General features: G+C 32.5%; 1 protein-coding gene across 2 annotated transcripts in view; it reads left to right on the top strand.

The window, feature by feature from the left end:
- MKLN1 (muskelin 1) overlaps positions 1-21,844 on the top strand; it is a 230,532-nt gene that overhangs the window by 181,752 nt on the left and 26,936 nt on the right. For both annotated transcript variants that reach the window (XM_051962233.1, XM_051962232.1), the window contains exons 13-14: positions 15,114-15,261; positions 16,459-16,573. In XM_051962233.1, the coding sequence (XP_051818193.1) occupies positions 15,114-15,261; positions 16,459-16,573 (263 nt within the window). The remainder of the gene's footprint in view (positions 1-15,113; positions 15,262-16,458; positions 16,574-21,844) is intronic.

Raw genomic sequence — 21,844 nt, 5'->3', positions numbered from 1 at the left:
CTGGGGACTGTCTGTTTTTAGTCTCAGGATTTAGAGTCTGCTCTCTATCTGTATAGAAACTGTCAAGGGTTAAAGTCCTCTTCAGTTTCTTGCTCATTCTGTCTAATAATCAAAGACAAACTAGCAAAGAAAAAAAGAAAAAACTGGAGTCTTTCTTTGGGGGAGGGGCTGGGTGTGTTACCGAGCTTCCTCTACAGACTGCGGGGGGCAGCAGTGAGGCACTAGCCCGACTGTGCTGCGCCTGCGCTCTGAGATCCCACAGCGTGCTGAGTCACTGGGGGGTGGGGGGGAGGGAGAAGAGGGGGACGGCCAAGTCCCGAGAGACTCCAGCTGTTTGGGGTTGTATTCTTCACCCCTGGTGTTTTTAGCTTCTCTGCTGGGCTGCTGACTTGCTGCCAGGGCAAAGTATCCAGTCCTGTAGCGAAGCTCCCCCCGCAGAGACGGCTGCAATCACTCCCCACCCCCTCTCCAGTCTGCTCCCGTGCTCTCACTGCCGCTGCCCGCCACCTGCGCCCGATCTAAAACCGTCCCAGCCCTCCAGTAAAAACAGACCTTTCTTGACGAATCTCAAGGATGGCTTCTCTTGGTAACTATTTGTGGCTTTTTTTCAGTCAAGCATTAATTCAGAGGCTTGTCATGAAATGGATAGTGAGAGAAAACGCGGAGCTACACAGCTGTGTGCCTCCTCTCCACCATCTTGACCGGAAGTCTGTATCCTGCAATTTTGCTAAAGTTTTGGATTATTTCTAATAATTTTTTTGTAGAATCTTTGGGGTTCTCTAAGTATACCATCATATCATTTGCAAAGAGTGATAATTTGGTTTCCTTATTACCTACTCTAATTCCTTTAATCTCTTTTTCATCTCTTATTACCAAAGCTAGCATTTCTAATGCAATATTGAAAAGTAATGGTGATAGTGGGCAACCTTGTTTCACTCCTAATTTTATTGGGAATAGTTCCAGTTTATCCCCATTACATATGATGCTTACTGATGGTTTTAAATAGATGCTACTGACTATTTTAAGGAAAAGTCCCTTTATTCCTCTACTCTCTAGTGTTTTAATAGGAATGGGTGTTAGATTTATCAAATGCTTTTTCTGCATATATTGAGATGATGATATAGTTTTTGTTAATTTGGTTATTGACATAGTCAATTATGTTAATAGTTTATCTAATATTGAACCAGCCCTGCATTTCTGGTGTAAATCCTATTTGGTCATGGTGTATTATCCTGGGGATGATTTTCTGTAACCTTTTTGCTAATATTTTATTTAAGATTTTTGCATCAGTGTTCATTAGGCAGAGTGGTCTATAATTTTCTTTCTCTGTTTTTGTCCTGCCTGGTTCAGGTATCAATACCATGTCAAGGAATTTATTTGGTAGGACTCCTTCAGTCTCCATTTTTTCAAATAGTTTATATAGAATTGGAGTTAATTTTTCTTTAAATGCTTGGTAGAATTCACATGTAAATCCATCTGAAACTGGGGATTTTTCTTAGGTAGTTGATTAATAGCTTGTTCTATTTCTTTTTCTAAAATGGGAATATTTAACCAATTCTTCCTCTGTTAATCTGGTCAACCTATATTTTTGAAGGTATTCTTTCATATCATTTAAGTTACCAAATTTATTGGTATAAAGTTGGGCAAAGTAACTCCTGATTATTGCTCTAATTTCCTCTTCATTAATGGCAAGTTCTCCCTTTTCATTTTTAAGACTTACAATTTGATTTTCCTCTTAACTTTTTAAAATAAAATTTACCAAGGGTTTATCTATTTTGTTGGTTTTTTCATAGAATCAACTCTTAGTTTTATTAATTAATTCAATAGTTTTTTTACTTTCAATTTTATTAATCTCTTCTTTTTAGAATTTCCAATTTAGTGTTTGTTTGGGGGTTTTAATTTGTTCTTTTTCTAGCTTTTTTAGTTGCAAGCCTAATTCATTCATTTTCTCTTTCTCTATTTTATGCAGCTAAGCCTCTAGAGATATAAAATTTCCCCTTATTACCACTTTGGCTACATCCCACATATTTTGGTATGTTGTCTCATTGTTGTCATTCTCTTGGGTGAAATTATTAATTGTGTCTATGATTTGCTGTTTCACCGAATCATTCTTTAGGATGAGATTATTTAGTTTCCAATTACTTTTGGTCCATAACCCCTGGCTTTTTATTGAATATATTTTTTATTGCATTGTGTGCTGAAAAGGATGCATTTACTATTCCTGCCTTTCTACATTTGAATTTGAGGTTTCTGTGTCCTAATATCTGATCAATTTTTGAATAGGTTCCATGAACTGCTGAAAACAAAGTGTACTCCTTTCTGTCTCATTTAGTTTTCTCCAAAGAGCTATCATATCTCCCTAATATAATTTTAGAAATAATAACAGTAACATTAAAATGAGAAAGGCATAAAAATGGATATAGAAGAGATTATAGGCAGCTAGGTGGCATAGTGGATGGATTTTGCAGGCCTGGAATCCGGAAGATACCTCTTGCTGAGTTCAGATGTGATCTTACATACTTATGAGCTTTGACTCTCAGCAAGTCACTTAACTTTCTTTTCTTCAATTTTTTTATTTGTAAAATGAGCTGGAGAAGGAAAGAGTAAACTCCTCCAGTGTCTCTCCAAAACAACCACTACTGACCCAATGGGGTCACAGAGTCAGACACGACTAAAAAATGACTAAACAAAAAGAGGAGAGTTCTTCTATAACAATGGTTTAATTAGAAAATTCCAGAGAATTAGGAAAAATACTAATTAAGACAGTAACTTTAGCAATATACAAGCTACAAAATAAACCCACAAAAGTCAATAAAATTATAGCAGTCTGATCAGTAGTTGAATGGGTAAAATCTTAGACTTAGAGTCAGGAAGGTCTAAGTTCAGGTGCAGTCTCAAACATTTCCTTTGTGTGTGATTTGGGCAGCTTAATCTCTGTTCTTTCATCTCCAAAATGGTAATAATATTAACACTACCTCCCATAGTTGTGAGGTTGAAATAAGATATTTGTAAAGTATTTTGTAAGTAACAAAGTGCTATATTAATGCTAGTTATTATGTAATAACCATCTGAAAGACAATAATGGGAAATGAAATGCCATTCAAAATAATTGCATGATGCATAAAGTACTTGAAAGTTGGTCTGCCATCATATCATGCAAAATCCTTATATAAATTCAGTCATAAAATATTCTTTAGAAAAATAAGAAACGATCAAAAGGATGATTTTAGAGAAGCCTGGAGAGACTTATATGAAATGATGCGAAGTGAAATGAGCAGAACCAGGAGATCATTGTACACGGCAACAGCAATATTATATGACTATCAATTCTGATGAACTTGAATCTTTCTAACAATGAGATAATTGATGCCAGTTCCAATGATCTTATGATGAAGAGAACCATCTACACCCAGAGAGAGAACTGTGAGAACTGAGTGTGAACCACAATGTAACAGTCTTATTCTTTTTGCTGTTCTTCATTTGCATTTTGTTTTCTTACTCATTTTCTTTCCTTTTTGATCTGATTTTTCTTGTGCAACAAGAGAATTATATAAATATATTTACACATATTGGATTTAACATATATAACATATATTGGATTACTTGCCATCTAGAGGAAAGGAGGAAGAAGGGGAAAATCTGAAACACAAGGTTTTGCAAGGGTCAACGTTGAAAAATTATCCTTGCATATGTTTTGAAAATAAAAAAGAAAATAAATTTAATTTAATTTAATTTTTAAAAAAGAAAAAGAAAAATAATAAACAAGTTAAAATAGTTGGAGGAATATTTAGTACTCTTGACTTGGTCGTGATACTATAATAAAAAGGACAATACTCAAGTTTTATTCACAGTTTTAATGTCATACTGATGAAATTAGCAAAAGAATGCTACACAGAACTTGATAAATCATATTAAAATTCATCTGGAATGAAAAATTATTTAGAATATCAAGGGAATAATAAAAGTAAGTTACATTGAAGGGGGAATGACACTTCCAAATCTCAGGCTATATTATAAAACAATAATTATCAAAGCCACTTGGTATTGGTTAAAAAAAGTATAGGAGGTAGATGAGTTGAATAGATTAGATGAGAAAGAAATTTACCTTCAGGAAAAAAAATATATATATATATATTGCCACTACAGTAGAATAGAGAAGCAGGCAACAAGCATTTATTTAAGCTCTTGTATGTGTCAGTTCTTGGAAATATAAATGCAAGCATAAATTTGAAGGCACACCCTCTCCTTAAAGCTTATGTTCTGATGGAAGACAAACAGAAAAAGGAAGCTGAAAGAGGGGATATAATAGTAAGGAAAGTCTAGAGAGCCTCATGGGCAGTCTGGAGAGAGAGACATGAAGATATAAAACATGAAGCCTTGCTGTCTCCTTAAAACAGGTTCTGAAATGATCCTATTAATTAGATGAAGAGTTTTACAGTAGGGGAGAATATATTCAGTGTGAGTTTTCATGGGGCATAGGAAGCTTTCAGCATAAAGCTGTGTCTGGGACATACTAGAGAAAGTGTGGTGTGGAATGGGGGGAAAAAATTCTACCAATTTTCTTAGATAAGGGGTTGGCATCCAAGAAAAACAAATAACTGAAATACAGATTTTGGTATTTGTATGACCAAAAGTCTTCCTTCAATAAGACTGGTCAAAGGATATGAAAAAAATTTCAAAAGAAGATCTACAAACTACCACATGATTAAAAGTTCCAAATTATGAATAACATAAGAAATGCACATCAAAACAACCTTGAAATTTCTCTTTACACCTTCTAACTTGGCCACAAAAAAAAAAAATAAATAAAATAAAATATGAAAATAGTGTTAGGGAATTTATAGATAGTCACATTATTGATGGAGTTGTAAATCAATGTGGCTTTTTTAGAAAACATTTTAGGATTAAATATAAATTGACTAAAATATCTACATGTTTAACCTAGAGATTTCATAAATGGGCTTATTTTCCAAGGAGGCTATTATAAGAATAAAATGCCCATATGTCCCAAAATATTTATAGCAGCACTTTTTCTATAGCAGAAAATTGGAAATGGAATAGATGCCCATCAAATGGAGAATGGTTAAACAAATTGTAGTACATGAATATAATAGAATATTATTGTCCAAATGAATATGAAAGAAAACTTACATGAAGTGATAGAGCAAGCTGAGCTAAGAAAACAACATACACTAATAATACAATAATGTAAATGAAGAGAACACCCACAAAAAATCAAAATTGAAAGTTACAAAATTACAAAAAAAAAAAAACAAAACCTTATAAAATAAGAGATCTGAGAAGACCACACTTCACCCTACCCCCAGTCATTTGCAGAGGTGAAAAGTCCATTAGTGTAGTTCACTGTACTATTTTCAGATTTATTTGTTATGCTGATTATTTTTTTTCTTTAAAAATATTTTGTTATAGACAATTCTCAGACGAAGAAATTGAAACTATTTATAGACATATGAAAATATGCTCCAAATCATTATTAATCAGAGAAATGCAAATTAAGACAACTCTGAGATACCACTACACACCTGTCAGATTGGCAAGAATGACAGGGAAAGATAATGTGGAATGTTGGAGGGGATGTGGGAAAATAGGGACACTGATACATTGTTGGTGGAATTGTGAACACATCCAGCCATTCTGAAGAGCAATTTGGAACTATGCTCAAAAAGTTATCAAACTGTGCATACTCTTTGATCCAGCAGTGTTTCTACTGGGTTTATACCCCAAAGAGATCATAAAGAAGGGAAAGGAACCTGTATGTGCCAAAATGTTAGTGGCAGCCCTGTTTGTAGTGGCTAGAAGCTGGAAAATGAATGGATGTCCATCAATTGGAGAATGGTTGAGTAAATTGTGGTATATGAATGTTATGGAATATTATTGTTCTGTAAGGAATGACCAGCAAGATGAATACAGAGAGGACTGGCGAGACTTACATGAACTGCTGCTAAGTGAAATGAGCAGAACCAGGAGATCATTATATACCTCAACAATGATACTGTTTGAGGATGTATTCTGATGGAAGTGGATCTCTTCGATAAAGAGAGCTTATTCAGTTTCAGTTGATCAATGATGGACATAAGCAGCTACACTCAAAGAAAGAACACTGGGAAATGAATATAAACTGCTTGCATTTTTGTTTTTCTTCCCAGGTTATTTATACCTTCTGAATCCAATTCTCCCTTTGCAACAAGAGAACTGTTCGGTTCTGCAAACATATATTGTATCTAGGATGTACTGTAACCTATTTAACGTGTAAAGGACTGCTTGCCATCTGGGGGAGGGGGTGGAAGGAGGGAAGGGAAAAATCGGAACAGAAGTGAGTGCAAGGGATAATGCTGTAAAAAATTACCCTGGCATGGGTTCTGTCAATAAAAACTTATTTTAAAAAATAATAAATTAAAAAATATATATTTTGTTATATTGGGTGGCTTTCTTGGAAAGGGGGGAAAAAAGATACTGGTTAACTTTTTTGGTATTTCAAAACAAAACAAAACATAAAATGCCAATCTATCATAATTTGAACTCTCCAGGCATAGCTTTTGGGAACTCAGAATCACTAAACCAGCAGATTTAAATGATGGCAATAAAATATTCTTTCACTATAATCAACAGGGTATATAAGGAATTCAGAGAAATGGGAGATTTGTACTATATGTACAATATGTATTTATGAGTGTATGTGTATATGTATTATTATGTATAAGTATATATGTGTATGTGTATATATATTATTAAAAAGAAAAACAGAAGACCCAAGAGTACATATTCATGACAATAATTTTTTAAATTAAAACAACACTGTAAGGCAGATGAACTCAAATGAATTGAGGTGAATAATTTTAGATCCAGAGGACAGAGGATGTAATAAATCCCTTCTTTTTAGTAAGATAGAGAATTATGTGAGTGTGAAGTGTAGCATATTTAGTCAGACTTAATTGCTTTGTTAGCCAATTTGGCTTAATTGTTTTTTTTTTTTTTCTTATGAGGAGAGATTCATTGTAGAGGAAATGACTGATGTGAAAGAAAAACAAAAGACATTAAAAATGTTGGGGAGAAAAAGAAGTGAGAGTCAATTTCATGCCATGATGAGACATTGGAGCAGTACTTAATCAAAAGAATATGTTATTTTTAAAATGACCTTTTAATGATTTAGTATTTCACAGGTTAGTTTAAAATACTGATTATGGAAGATGATGACAAAGTAATATAAAATGCACTACTGTAATTCCTCAATGATTTTAGATGAATGATTGTTAAAAAACATATTAACTATACAGGGAAATACCAGTGTAAATAATAGTATTTTAAAAGGATTACCATGTAATTATCATATTTTGCTGTGGTTAAGTAATCTTCATTATTTGTTAGAAATTACTATTAATGAGTCACTGTGATTTTTTTTCAGATCTTACTGTTGAAACCAAAGGAGAAAATTAGTTGGATTGTTACATCTCAAATTAGGTGTTACACTTATGCATTTGTAGAATTTTGACTTCTTGTAGTTTTATGTTACTTAGTCATATTTAGCATCAGATTTCATACAAATTTCACTTATCATCATTGTATACTGGGTTATCTAAGCCAGAATGTCTAATGTTCCAAAGAAACTTTAGTTTAATTTTTCTTTTTGGTAGCAAGAAATAAATATTTAAAACCTCTCAAATTTCATCTCATCTAACCTTCTGAGGCTGTGTGCTATTTTCTTCAGTATTAGTATAATATGATCTAAACCTTTAATTTGACAATTTGGTTTGTTATAAACTGTGTTCTCCCAGGGAACAGGTTACATTTTTGGATGTTTATGTTTCAGAGCACATATTGATAAGACAAAATAAAGGCAAATGATTTTGTTTAAAGAAATTGGAAATTTTATTTAAACAATTAAAGCTAATTAATTATATCTCTCTCTCCCAGAGAATCTTCCTATATAATGGGGGGGGGGGGAAGAGAGAAGGGAAAATCTTCAGCAGAAAAATGTTGAACAAATCTGATTTTACCTCTGTAGAGAAGTAGATATCTTTTTATGGCCCAAGCTTGATCTTTCTAATTTTGCAAGAATTTACCATTCTTTCCATTTACATTGCTGTATTCATTTTATGTAATTTTCCTGCTTCTGCTTACTTTACTTGGAATTTGTTTAACACTTCCTTTTTTAAAAAGTTTTTATATTCAGCATTTCTTAGAGCACCTCACTGGTACATTTATGTACTACTCTGTTTAGCCATTTCCTTATTAGAGGGCATTTACTTTACTTCCGGTTCTGTTGTACTACAAAAACTGCTGCTATAATTTTTTTATAAATATATAGGACCTTTCCTTTAATTACTGACTTTCTCTGTATGTGTTCTAAGAAGTAGAATCTTTATCAAAGTAGGTTGACATTTTATTCACTTTTTCCTCAAAATTTGAAATTGCATACCAAAATGTTCTGATTCAGAATTCTGTAGGTTTATATCCTAAAGAGGTCAGTGAGTAGAAAGTAATATATGTCAAAATATTTACAGTAGTACTTTTTTTTTTGCAATAGCAAAGATTTGGAAACAATTGATACCTAGCAGTTGGGAAATGATAAAACAAATTGTGGTACGTTAATGTAATTGTTCTATAAGAAAGGATAAATGTAATGAACATGGAAGCATGGAAGCTCTTAATTATATAATAGAGTGAAGTAAGCAGAACTAAGAAAATAACATACACAGTCACTACAACAATAAAAATGGAAAGAACCACCATAATAAAAAATCAAAAATAAAACGCTGTAAAATTATAAATAACAAACTTAGTTTCCCAAAAAAGCTTTGAGTAGATATACACACTCTACCCTTTTGTATAGGTGGAAGGTCCATAATAGCTACACATATTTCTAGACTTTTTTGGTAATTTTTTTTTTCTTTTTGTCATTGAAAGATTTGTTATTTTGGAATGACTCTTTGGGAGGGAAATAAAAGATACTGGGATATTATGAGATGTTAAAAAAAAAATCAATAAAAACTTAAAAGCAGTGATCATTAATCAAGATCATTTATCAAGGTATTTAGCAGTTTTATTTCTTCATTAGATAATCAAGTTTTGGTTTAAAAAATATATCCTATCTTTGAAACTCACATATTACCTGACATTCTATAGTATTTGAATTTGTAGTAAAAATTCCAAATCTCCTAATTGTACTTTCTAATAATACTATTTCTGTTTGTTAGAATGCTGATCTAGAATAGTGCTGTGATGGTAGATTAAATTCTTAATTTGTGGTTCTTTTTTACCTTCTTTGTCTTCATAAAAAGCTGATTTATCTAATGGGGCTAGTGTAAAATGAGAAAAACTTTTTCCTACTCCTCCATTTACTTCTGTAAAACTTTGTTTAGCTTTTTAAGAATGACTGGCTTATTTGTATTTCTGGGAGGGGTGGGGGAGGGCAATATGTGTGATATAAAATATCCAGTCATTTTGTTTCATGTCAACTATGCTATTGAAAGTTTTCAAATTTTTAATAATAGAATAAAAAGTTGAAGGGATGGGAGGGTTATCATCATCATCTCCTAAAGAGTTTCTATGAAAATGGGTTGGCAAGAGTAATTGTTATATAATTCTTAATCCTGTTTCCCCAGACAATCATCCTTTCAGAATGTGTTCATGACTAACATGTGATATTTGTTTACTTATTCTGTGTCATTTTTCTTTCTGGGTCAATTTATAAAGATTGGTAAAGTCTCTGGTACTCAGTTATGTTTCCTAGCAGCAAAATTTAAAGACTTAAGTTTCTTTTCTTATCCATGTTAAACTATATTTCTACATATAAATCTTGGTGTTTTGGTAAAAGGGAAGAAATAACACTCTTCTAATAATTATTAGAGTGAGGGTATGTATGAAAAATCCCTTTTTTCCCCCTTTATTTCTGTGTATATATTTGCACACACACATTTAATATTGCATTTCATTTAAAATTTTGGTTGAACTTTTCATTATGTTGACCTTGTTACAGTTTAGTCACCCTTTTAATCAAGAAGAAATTGTTCATACTGGGAGATGAATATAAACTGCTTGCATTTTTGTTTTTCTTCCTGGGTTATTTATACCTTCTGAATTCAACTCTCCCTGTGCAACAAGAAAACTGTTCGGTTCTGCACAGATATACTGTAACCCATTCAACATGTAAAGGACTGCTTGCCATCTGGGGGAAGGGGTGGAGGGAGAGAGGGGAAAAATTGGAACAGAAGTGAATGCAAGGGATAATGCTGTAAAAAATTACCCTGGCATGCGTTCTAGCAATAAAAAAGTTATTTAAAAAAAGAAGAAGAAGAAATTGTTCATTAGGATAGCAAAAAAGGAACTCCTCCAGTTTCTTTTCTTTTTTTTTTTTTTTTTTTTTTGAGAAATAGTACTATGTGATTTCACATTCATTTCCCATTAGTAAAAAAATGTATTTGAAGTACACAGGAGTGACTTCTGTCATTTATTAAAGCAATAATTTGTTTAAAAAAACTTATATTTGAGGAAGGATACTTAGTATTTGTTTTCTTGTTTTAGAAATAGCTTGAATGCTCAACTGTGGATAAAGAGATTGAATACTTTTGTTTTCCTTTTGTGCAATTTTTGGATTATGAGTAGGGATTGGGATTGGAATTGATTTAGAAAGAACTATTTGTAAACTTTGTACAATAAGTCACTAACATGGAAATGTATAAGTAATATATTGACTCAAATCTTCCAGCCACAGCATTTCATATCTCTGTATTTACATTCTTATCTGTATCCCTGGGGTGATAAACCTAAAATATTTTAATATTGCATGTAAAAAATCTTCACCTTTGTAGTTATTACAATTACAAATTCTTATATTTTATGTGAATACTGGAACAATAAATTCTATGTGTCAATGAAAACAGTATCACAAACTTTTTTTTAACGTTTTAAAGAAATTTTAGTAATTTGTTCCTGAACAAATTTCCTTTTACAGAAAAACCTAAAGATGCCTCTTTTTAGTTATACTTATCTTTATATTAGTGTAATGCATTGTGAGGTGCATTGTGTAAACTATATGAAGATGGTTTTGCTGGAGAAATTCATCTAGAGAACTGAGGCTGGTCTCTATGCAGATTTCAGTAAATCCTTTTTTTTTTTTTTAATTAATATTTTCCCCCAGTTATAATGTAAAAACAATTTATAACATTTGATTTTTTAAAAATTTTGAGTTCCAAATTCTCTCCCTCCACTCTTCCTTTTTCCTAGATTATATATGTGTACTCTTGTAAAACATTTCCATATTAGTCATGTTATGAAGGAAAATACAGATAAAATAAACCTATCAATAAAATAAAGAAAAAGTTTAAAAGTGTGCTTCAATCTGCTTTTAAACTCCATCAATTCTTTGTCTAGAGATGGATAGTATTTTTTATCATAAGTCTTCAAATGGTCTTGGATCATTATATAGCTGAGAATAATTGAAGCATTCACAGTTGATAACTATACAGTAATGCTATTACTGTGTACCATGTTCTGGTTCTGCTCTTTCTGTTTGCTTGCATTTTGTTTTCTTTCCCAGTTTTTTTTTTTCCTTCTTGATCCAATTTTTCTTGTGCAGCAAGATAACTGTATAAATATGTATACATATATTGGATTTAACATATATTTTAATGTATTTAACATATATTGGACTGTCTGCCATCTGTAAAGGGGGGGAGGAGATAATTTGGAACAGAAGACTTTTCAAGGGTCAATGGTTGGAAAATTACCCATGCAAATGTTTTGTAAATAAAAAGCTTTAATTTAAAAAAAAATCCTAGAACAGTCAAAAAAAATTTATTTGCCACAACAAAAAGAGCTGCTTTTCTTTGATCTTTTTGGAATACAGACCTAGCAATAATGTTACTGTATGTACAGTAGTATAGTATGTAATTATACAAGAATATGTACAACCTTATAACTGTTTGGGTATAGTTCCAAATTGTTTTTCAGAATGGTTGGATCAGTTCAGAATTCCACTATCAGTGCTATCAGAAAAGTCTTTTAAAGATCAGTTGTTGCATTGTAGGGAGGGGAGAAAAATGAACCATAGACTGGTGACCTTGGAATTTTTTCTTTTTTAGGTTTTACCTTAAAGAAGAAGGAAAGCAGAGAGATTAGGGGAAGGATACAATTGGTGAACTTAATTTCACATTTTCAAGGGGCTTCAGTAAGAGCAGGGATCACGTGAACCTCACTTTAAACTGAGAAAAATGAACAGAAGAATCAGGAGAATAATTTAGACTATAACATTATAAAAATGAACAATTTTGGAAAATTTGACTCTCTTTGATGTAATGATCAACCACAATTTTAGAAGATTAATGATTTACATACTGTGCTTCCTACATTCTTACAGAGAAGTGATGATCTAAATAGATTGAATGAGAAATAAGTTTTGGACAGGAAGGTTGGGGTTGGAAAAAAAGTGCAGATATTTGTTAATTGAGAAAAAATAAGCTTAGTTTTTTTAATTTAAGATAAAATGGGCAAAGAGAAATTCTTGTAATAAGGAAAAAAATTTTTGCTCCAAATAACACTAACAGAAGTCTAAGAGCCAAAAATAGACAACTGACAAAGCTATATAAGGCCAAGAGCAGTTTCCACTGATTAGATGATCAGAGGACATGAAAAAAGAAATTTTAAAATTCTTACAAACTAGAAAAGGTCTTTGAAAGTATGCTCAAATAATTAATGGTAAGATAAATAAAAATTAAAACAGCCCTGAGGTTTTACCTCACTTCTTATAGTTTGTCAAAGATGATACAAAAGACAAGAATATTCAATGTTAATACATCTTTGGGAAGACAGGCATAATAATATCCTTATTTGGAGCTAGAAGTTGATCTGAGATAACAATTTGCAATTTTGAGTTTAAAAAGGGACTAAAGTTTTCCTATCTGTTTAACCTACTTTTCCCTTTAAACTAATTGTTCGTATAACCTAAGGAGATTTAAAAAAAAAAAAAAGGCCCAAAATATATGTATATATGTATGTATGTATACTTTTATTGGTAAGAAAAGACTATTAACAACATTGCCATCATTTGGGAGTTAAATTTTAAAAAAACTGACATATAAATAAAACAGAATATCATCCCATTAAAATATATACAACAACTATAAAAATGTAAATTTTTAAAATCACTAAAGGAAGCCAGAATCTGGGTAATTAAGAAACTACAGATAGTGAAATAAACTTGTTTCCTCACAGTAGAGCAATGAGGCACTTCTCAAGCATTTTATACACTAAGAAACATGGAATTTATCTATGTGGTTACATATTCAACTTTTATTAGGTTTGATCCCATCTTCTAGGCTTTGAAGAACTCCATTTCCATTATGCTATGCTGCCTTTCTAAATTAAAAACAAAATGTAATTTTTAAAAAATTGGACACCTAAAAATATTATGAAGAAATACTCAACATTTATAAAAGTTCTCTGGTTTTTTTTGCACATTTTAAAATGTTTTCTTGGCCATCTTGTGTGTGTGTGTGTGTGTGTGTCACTATTAATTCTGTCTCTCCCTCTATCCCTCTCTGTCTCTCTGTCTTTTTCTCTGTGCCTCTATCATTGACTCAAGAAAAAAAGCCTCAAAACAAATAAGCATCATCAAATCAAACAAACCCACATGGTGGCCATGTGTTTCTGCACCTTATGTCCATCTCCTCTCTTGTCAGGAGGTGATTAGCTTGCTTCATCGGAGGTATTCTGGAGACATGGTTGACAATTGTGTTGATCAGAATTCTTAAGACTTTAAAAATTGTTTTTCAGTATTGTTCTTATATAAATTATTCTCCTGATTCTCTTCATTTCACTCTTGTTTCAGTTCAGACAACTAAGGATTCTCTGACAGTCTCTCTTTTGTATTCCTAACAATTGGTAATAATAGTCCATTACATTTATAGTCAAAATTTGTTCAGCCATTCTTCACCTAAGAGTCAGTCTAAGGTCAACTTTTAGATTTTGATTCTTTGTCCTCTCCCACTTCTGATTTCCTTTTTTAAAATCATGAAGTTTGTTTTGCTTTAAATTATTCCCACTTCATTATTTTGCTCCCTGCCTGTTTCTTCCACACACATAGACACTTTAAATGCATACACGCGTGCACACACAAATATCATAGTACAGAAATATATCTAAACTCAGGAAAATGGTAGGGGTGTGTGTGTGTGTGTGTGTGTGTGTGTGTGTTCGTTCAACATACCCCTATCATTTTCCTGAGTTTAGATATATTTCTGTACTACGATATTTGTGTGTGTGTGTCTGTGTGTGTGTGTGTGTGTGTGTGTTTTCAACCCTCCTTTATTCTTTTGACATGAAACATTCTCCACTTCTCAATTTGGATGTATTTCAGCATGATAAGTGGATGTGGGTATGTGCACATAATAACTGGTTCAGGTCCCACCTTGGACATGTATTGGTTCTGTGATCTTTAGCCTTTCATTGTTTAAAGCACTATTATACATACGTATGTGTATATATATATATATACGTATCATGTATAATCCCAGTAAAAGTTTTCAGGAAGAGAAACCATGCCCAAGAATCATCTACCAATATGTTTGATGAATTATATAAGATACTATGTGTTGTCTACATATAAAATATCAATGGCATACAAACTAGCCTCCCCCAAGATATTTTGGCTATTGGTTTCCTCTCAGTTGTATAAAATTTGAAAAAAAAAAAAAAGTGTCGTATAACTATTAGTAGAGGGATTTTTTTTCTCATGCTTAGAGTTCCTAAACCATTAAAATCATAGTCCAAAACAAAACAAAAAACACAGAAAACTGTTCTTAGTGGACTTATATGAATTATAAGAACTTGAATGTGCCCCTCTCTCTACCTTTCATCAAGATTTACTTCTTTCAAGTCCAGATTTGGATTCTTATTTTCAGCCTGTAAATTGGACATTTGAACATTTGCCTTTTATCAAAAGTGATCCAAATAGCAAATTGTTCTCTTTGCTCAATTTTCCCCCCTTTCCCCACTAAGTCAAGAAACAAGTGTATTTGTCTTCTTAGAATTCATTTTTTGGCGTTGTACCCATTATCTAATATGAATTTCTGTTATTTTTCCTTCCCATTTAATAGTCCCAATGACAGGTTTTACACAGAGAGCAACCATTGATCCAGAACTGAATGAAATACATGTCCTGTCTGGACTCAGCAAAGACAAAGAGAAGAGAGAAGAGAATGTCAGGAATTCCTTCTGGATTTATGACATTGTGAGGAATAGTTGGTAAGAAACAGTTTCGTGAGCTGAAATCCCAGGACAAATCTCATTTGTAATAGGCATCTATCCAGTCTTAGGAGAAAGAATGGAAGATCTATTAATTTATAAAGAAATACATGTAAAAGGCTAGTACTTTTTTTGTGCCAGTTTCCACACAATACAGTTTGATTTTAAAATATTTATTAAATACCTTACACTTTGTGTAGAGAGATGAAAAGATTGAATACATTGCTGGATAGCACCTAAAAGTCTTACACATGAAAATAAATTTGTCATCATGCTTAAGTAAGCATAGAAGAATATTGGGCTGGGAGTAAGAAGACCTGGATTTGTATTCCCCGCTCAGGTTGATCACTGAATTTCATCATCTGAAAAGTGATAAGAGTTTACCTAGATGGTTCTTTGATTATTCTTTGATCTATGAACTGACACGCCAATGAATACAGAAGGTTCAAAAAACCCCAACATAATTTAGGCTAGGACTCAGCAATAAGAAAATTAACTACTTTCAAAATAGGACATTTATTTGGTAAGGGAAAAGCAAAAGAACCTAAATGCTAGCCTTTTATTTCCATTAAGCAAAACATTCCTTTTATTTCTTTTTTTCTGACCTTTCCAAAGACGTTTTTTTTTTTTTTTTTCTCAGTACCTTAGAAAATGCCCTGGAAATGAGTTGTTTCAATTTAGCATATTATTAAGCACTTACTGTTTAGAAGATGTTATAATAGGTGCTGATTTCTATTTGGAATTCTTATATATTACTTCTCTAAGTATTCTTGAAGAGGCCTTGGGCTTTAGGAACAAACTTAAATGAGAAATTTAAGATTGCCTTTCTGATTAAGATCTGAAATTCAAAATGAACTGGTAGCTTATACTTTCTTCCATTACATAAGGTTCATCTATTAGTTTTGCTGACCTGCTTCTTTCTTCTTTCTTTTCTTTTATAATAAGGGATGCCTCACTGAGCAAATGGAGGAAGTATGGGTCTTCTAAGAAATAAAAGATGTTGTAAAAACCAGTATATCAATAAAATTTTTTAAAAAGAAAAATCACACAAAAATAGAATTTCCCATCTGTCAGCATCTGGTTTTATTAATTGCTCATTAAATATGTAGTTTTATTAATGTGCTTGAATTCCATTTGCTGTATGTTTGTAACACCAATTTTATTGAGGCAATGCTTTAATGGCAATTTGTCTTGCAGGTCTTGTGTCTATAAAAATGATCAAGCTGCAAAGGATAATCCCAGTAAAAGTCTACAGGAAGAGGAACCATGCCCAAGATTCGCCCACCAACTTGTGTATGATGAATTACACAAGGTACTGTTGTGTTGCCTACAGATAAAATATCTGTGGCTTACAAACTAGCTTCCCCAAGGTATTGTGGCCATTGGGTTTCTCTTGGTTGCATAAAATTTATTGGAGAAAAATATAAGCAGCATGAATGGCATTTGATATTTTTTCTCCCTGAACTTTTTTAGGATTCAATCAGTGCTAACAGTACTGTGAGGTATAGGACATATTTTTTCTTAGTAATTGTAAACTTCCTGTCAGCTGCTCACAACTGATAAATGATGTATCAAAGGGAAACTTTTACCATCTCTGCAAAAGCAGGTAAAAGTTGAGTTTTTCTTTTTTTCATAATTATATGATGTAAATTCTAGTTTGCATGGAAATAAATCATATAAGTTCTTACTTTCATCCAAAGGAATCATTTTTATACTTCTGTTGGTTGGAATGAGTCATTTGCTCTTCTATCAGCCCCAGTAACAACAATGAAGCCAAGGGTAATTTATAGCTTCTGACATCTAATAGTGCTCAAGTGTTTCAAAAGATTTCTTTTGACTTAACAAAGCCATTAGCTCTAGTTTAGTGGTTTGTATTTTCACAGAACCAATAATCTTGCTCTTAGTTGGAGAGAAAGTGAATAAATGGGCCATGATCTGACATCTACAAGTGAAAGAACAACATCGGATTTCAGTAAGAGTTCTTTATCTTAGTCTTGAGTTGAAAGTAAATAATTTTTATTCTACAAGAAGCCACTACTCCATAATGTCATTGAAAACTAGTTAATATTTTTGAAATTTCAGAGAATGCTTATATATAAATGAAAAGCTTGTATATAAGTAGCATGCCATTAATACTATGGCTAATAATTCCTAGATTCTTTTTATTGCAATATGTAGTTATTGATATTCCTTTTAAACAAATTTTTTCTTATTTGGTCTTATCCAAATAATAGCATAACATTTTTAAAAAATTTTTTTCCAAAAGTGTGCTGATAGGCAATATGATTAATAGAAAGCTCCCATAGGAACCCTAAAATTAATTTGCTTAATCAGATCATGTACAATTACAAGCTATGTTTCCATTACAATTATGATTAAATTAAATACGATTAAAAGTACTTTTAAGGATCTACAGTTCCCAATGATTTGAATACTCGCTCCACTGACAAATCATAGCCTTATCATAATATTTTTCATGAATAGTTGTGGCCCCAAAATTCATCTTATGGTTAACCTTCTCTTGATGAATTTCAAGACCACAGAATCTGGAGACAGGAGATCAGCGTTTCTATCCAGATTGTATTAAGGTTTCCTAGTTGTGTAATTATAAGGAAGTCACTTATCTTACTGTTGCTTCTTTAGTGGTACAATGAAGGGATCAGATTGGCTCACCTCAAAAGTTTTTTCTAGTTCTGAAAGAGTAATTCTCACTCATCTGAGCTCTCCGAGTTCAGTGTCCTTTAAAAATATCTGCCTCAGGTTTGTTGTGAAGAAAGTATTTTATAAACTTCAAAGCCAATTATTAATAGTTATTGTTAGGTTGGCTTACCCTTGGATGACAGATGAATTTTCCATCATTAGTCCTATAACCTTTTCTGCTTGGTAGGATCCAACAAAGTTTACTATCATCTGATTTACCTATAGCAGAGGTGTCAAAATTCATGGGGTGAGCCACGTGAAAATATAATTGGGAAATATTTACATAGAAATATAAAAAGTCAGTACAACATAAGTGTTACTACTTTGTGATTTTCTAACTTGGATCTAGGATCCAGTTTGATATGAATTTAACACTATTGCCCTAGAATCCTGGGCATTTCTATGCTATGCTGGGACATCATTATGGGATTTCAGTAAATTAAAAGTGAAAAATATTGTCACTTTTGGAATCAGATTTTGATTAGCTTTGTGTAAATTTTTTATGGCCTCTACAACATGTTTTCAGATCACCTTGTCCATTTTTAGCACTTTTTCTCTAATACATAAATTCAATTATTAATGCTGTTCTGGAAGGAGGGTGAATGGTTTAGATCCTAATTTCTTTAATGTAGAGAACTGCTGCTGAAGATAGTGTTGTACAGATCTATAGCTGTTCTGCAACTTCTAATTAAATTAAAGCTCAAATCATGACAAACTTAAGTCACTTTTTCTCACTTGGAGAGCTAAAAAACAAAATGACTTGCCCAGAATCAGTCAGTCACCACTGAATCCAGCTCTTCATGGTTTGGAAGCTTTTCTTCCTTACTGCACCAAACATAATAGGTAAAAAAAAATAATCTTAAAGTGTGTATTCTCAAGACAACTATAAATAGTAAAGATAAATGTTGAAATTTTATTTTGTTCTTTTTAAAAATCCTCTACCAGCAATTTAGTTTCAGAATCATCTCTGACATTATTTTTCTCCTTTAACATCATTGATAAGGAGAAGCAACATAGTAGAAACTAGAGCCACTGGACTTAGAAATAAAGACAACCTTGTTTTTGAATTACTTCTTATTCTTGACTTGGAAGAAGGAACATAACTTAGCAGAACTTCAGTTCTTTCATCTATAAAATGGAAAGAATAATATCCATGCTATTTTAGCAAGGGTTTAGCAAGCCTAAAATTTTAATGAATGTGTGTAAAGTGCTTCATAAACTGTAAAACACCATAGGGTAAGGTAAATTACCTATGTAATTTGCATATTAATGTAAGAATTCTTAGGGGGGAAAATAAAAAACTAGAAGAAAGAAATGAGTTTTTTATTTATGTATATATATTTGCTTTGTTTATATTTATATTTGTTTGTGTGTGTGTGTGTGTATTGTGTGTGTATGTGTATTCACATACAGTACCTAGCAACTTGTACCTAATAGACATTTAATAAATGTTCCTAAACTGGATTGGAATGCAAATTAATAATATTATTGATAGCAGATTTTCAGTAGTGAATTTTAAAGTTTTTTAATACATGTTCAACAACTTATTTTTTGCAATCTACAGGATCACTTTAATAAATGTCTTTTAAGTCATGTTTAGAGTTAAGAGATCTTTACCTCTCAGATTCTTATATTTAAAAAGATGTGTTGTTTTCTACATATTTTACAGACATGATTCTCACACTAGATTCTCTTATAAATTTTAATGTTAGGTTTTGGTTTTGGTTTTGTTTTTTGGGGGGTTTTTTGTTTTGTTTTGTTTTGTTTTTTTGCTGTGGATTTTATTCTCTTCCTTTAAAAGAACATTTCCTTGGAAAGATGCCAAAAATATGTGTTTTGTCCCAAGCTTTAAGGGAGCTATTTTTTTGGATGTAGAAATTTGGCTCAGAATATAGTGTGAGGGCGAAAGAAGTTCAGTTTTCACCTACTTGAAAGAAATTGATGTTTGTGCGGAACTAAATATGGACAACCATATGGTTTCTTAGAAGAAGAGGTAGTTTTGTAAGAAAATAATTAAAATAAAATTATTTTGACGGTATAAAAATTGCAGTTTCATGATCCTGTATGAAAGTTGTCTTTGATTCCTGCCAGCTCTTATTGAAGCCCAACATGTTTTAGAACCTGTTTCAAAAATGGTAGTTGATATAAACAGAGCTAAAAGTTGGTGTGAGGGTGCTGACATGAAGTTTATGTCCATCACTTTCTAAGACATAACTTGAGATATCTCCTATAGGAATCTTTTTCAGTTAACTTAGTCCCATGTGGTAACTACTTTGCTCTGATATTCTCTTGGTGCTTTTTATATATGCTGTTTATAGTCTCTGGTCTATTTTATAAAATATATGTATTTCTTTAGTTGGATTATAAACTTTCTTATGAGAAAGGGCTCTCTTCTTATTTTCTTATTTTTATTATTGGGGGTGGGGGGGAGGAGGGGGGAAGAGGCAGCATCCTGTAATTGATAAGTGTTGAATGTGCATTGAGAAGAGCTGAATTCAAATCTATTCTCTGATACTGGCTTGGTGACTATGAGCAAGTAATTTAACCTTTCTGGGCTTCATACATGTTCCGAAATTTATCTACTAAGTTACAAGTCAGCCAAAAATAATAAATACCTGCTTTGTACTTGGCACTAGGAGTACAAGACAAAAATGAAACAATTCCTGCCTACAGGAGTTTATATTCTCTCAGGGGAAATAACATATACAATTATGGACAAAATAAATACAAAGTTATTTGTGCCTGGGAAGAGAAAGGAAAACTAGGAGTCAGGAAAGGTTTCATGTAGATATTGCTTCTGAAGCACAAAAACTAGGGTTTTTTAAGAGGTGAGGTATAAGCTTATGTGAGAAATGGGGGACACCTGGTGTCAGGGCACAGAGGCAGGAGATGGAGTGTCATGTTTGAGAAACAATTTAGCCGAACCAAAGTGTGAAGGAAAGAATTGTATAAAAAGTGAAACAGATGTTTCACTAGTGATGGGAATGTGTGAGAATTTTTACTGTGTAGGAGAGTGATATGGCCAGACCTGTGCTTCAGGAATATCTCATTGGCAGCTTTGTAGTAGATGGGGTGGAGTGAAGTGGAGAAAGAGATTGTTTAGATAAGGAAACCAATTAGAAGATTATTAAAGGATGTCCAGGCAACAGGTAATAAGAACCCTAAACTAAATGGTTGTTTGAATGGAATGGAGTTGGGTTCAGGATATGCAATGGGGAAAGAAATGACAAGATTTAGCAAAAAACTGGCTATATGAAGCGAGGACCGGTGGTCTTTAGAACATTGCTATTTCTGTGTGGCCCTCAGGTTCAGGTCATTTCTGTTCTATCTCCCCCAGGGAGAAGTGCCTTCCTGGTACATGCTGCCTCCTCTCTGTCTCTTGGGCTAGCTTCCTATATTAGCTAGGGCAATTCACATTGGTAGTGATGGAGAGCGACTTCTGTAAATGATAACTACAAGAGCTTAGTAGAAAAAGGGCTGAGGGAGTAACTGCTAGTTGTGGGGCTTATGGACTTAACCATTTCCCCTAAGGATTGCTTCCTTCATAAATGGCTACAAGGGCTAGCTTGGAAATAGAACCACTTTTCATCTGGTAGCAGCTTCCAGAAGTGAAAGCATAATATGCTGAAGCAGGAATAAATATTCTCATGTACAAATACTATTTTTATTTTCTGATATGTTTTATATTCTATGTACTTGCTTAGCTGGATTGTAAACTTGTGAAAAAGTTATCTTTTATTATTATGGCTCTCTGTATTATTTTTTTGTATTATCACAATAAACATTAGATGATCTGAGAACTTGATGAACAACCTGTAACCCCTTATGTTAACTTCTACATTGCTATGCACCTGCTTTTGTCTAGACATTTAAAAATGAATTC

Source organism: Antechinus flavipes, chromosome 5 (assembly GCF_016432865.1).
Source record: "Antechinus flavipes isolate AdamAnt ecotype Samford, QLD, Australia chromosome 5, AdamAnt_v2, whole genome shotgun sequence".
NCBI lineage: Eukaryota > Metazoa > Chordata > Mammalia > Dasyuromorphia > Dasyuridae > Antechinus > Antechinus flavipes.
This window is presented reverse-complemented; position numbering and strand designations above follow the sequence as displayed.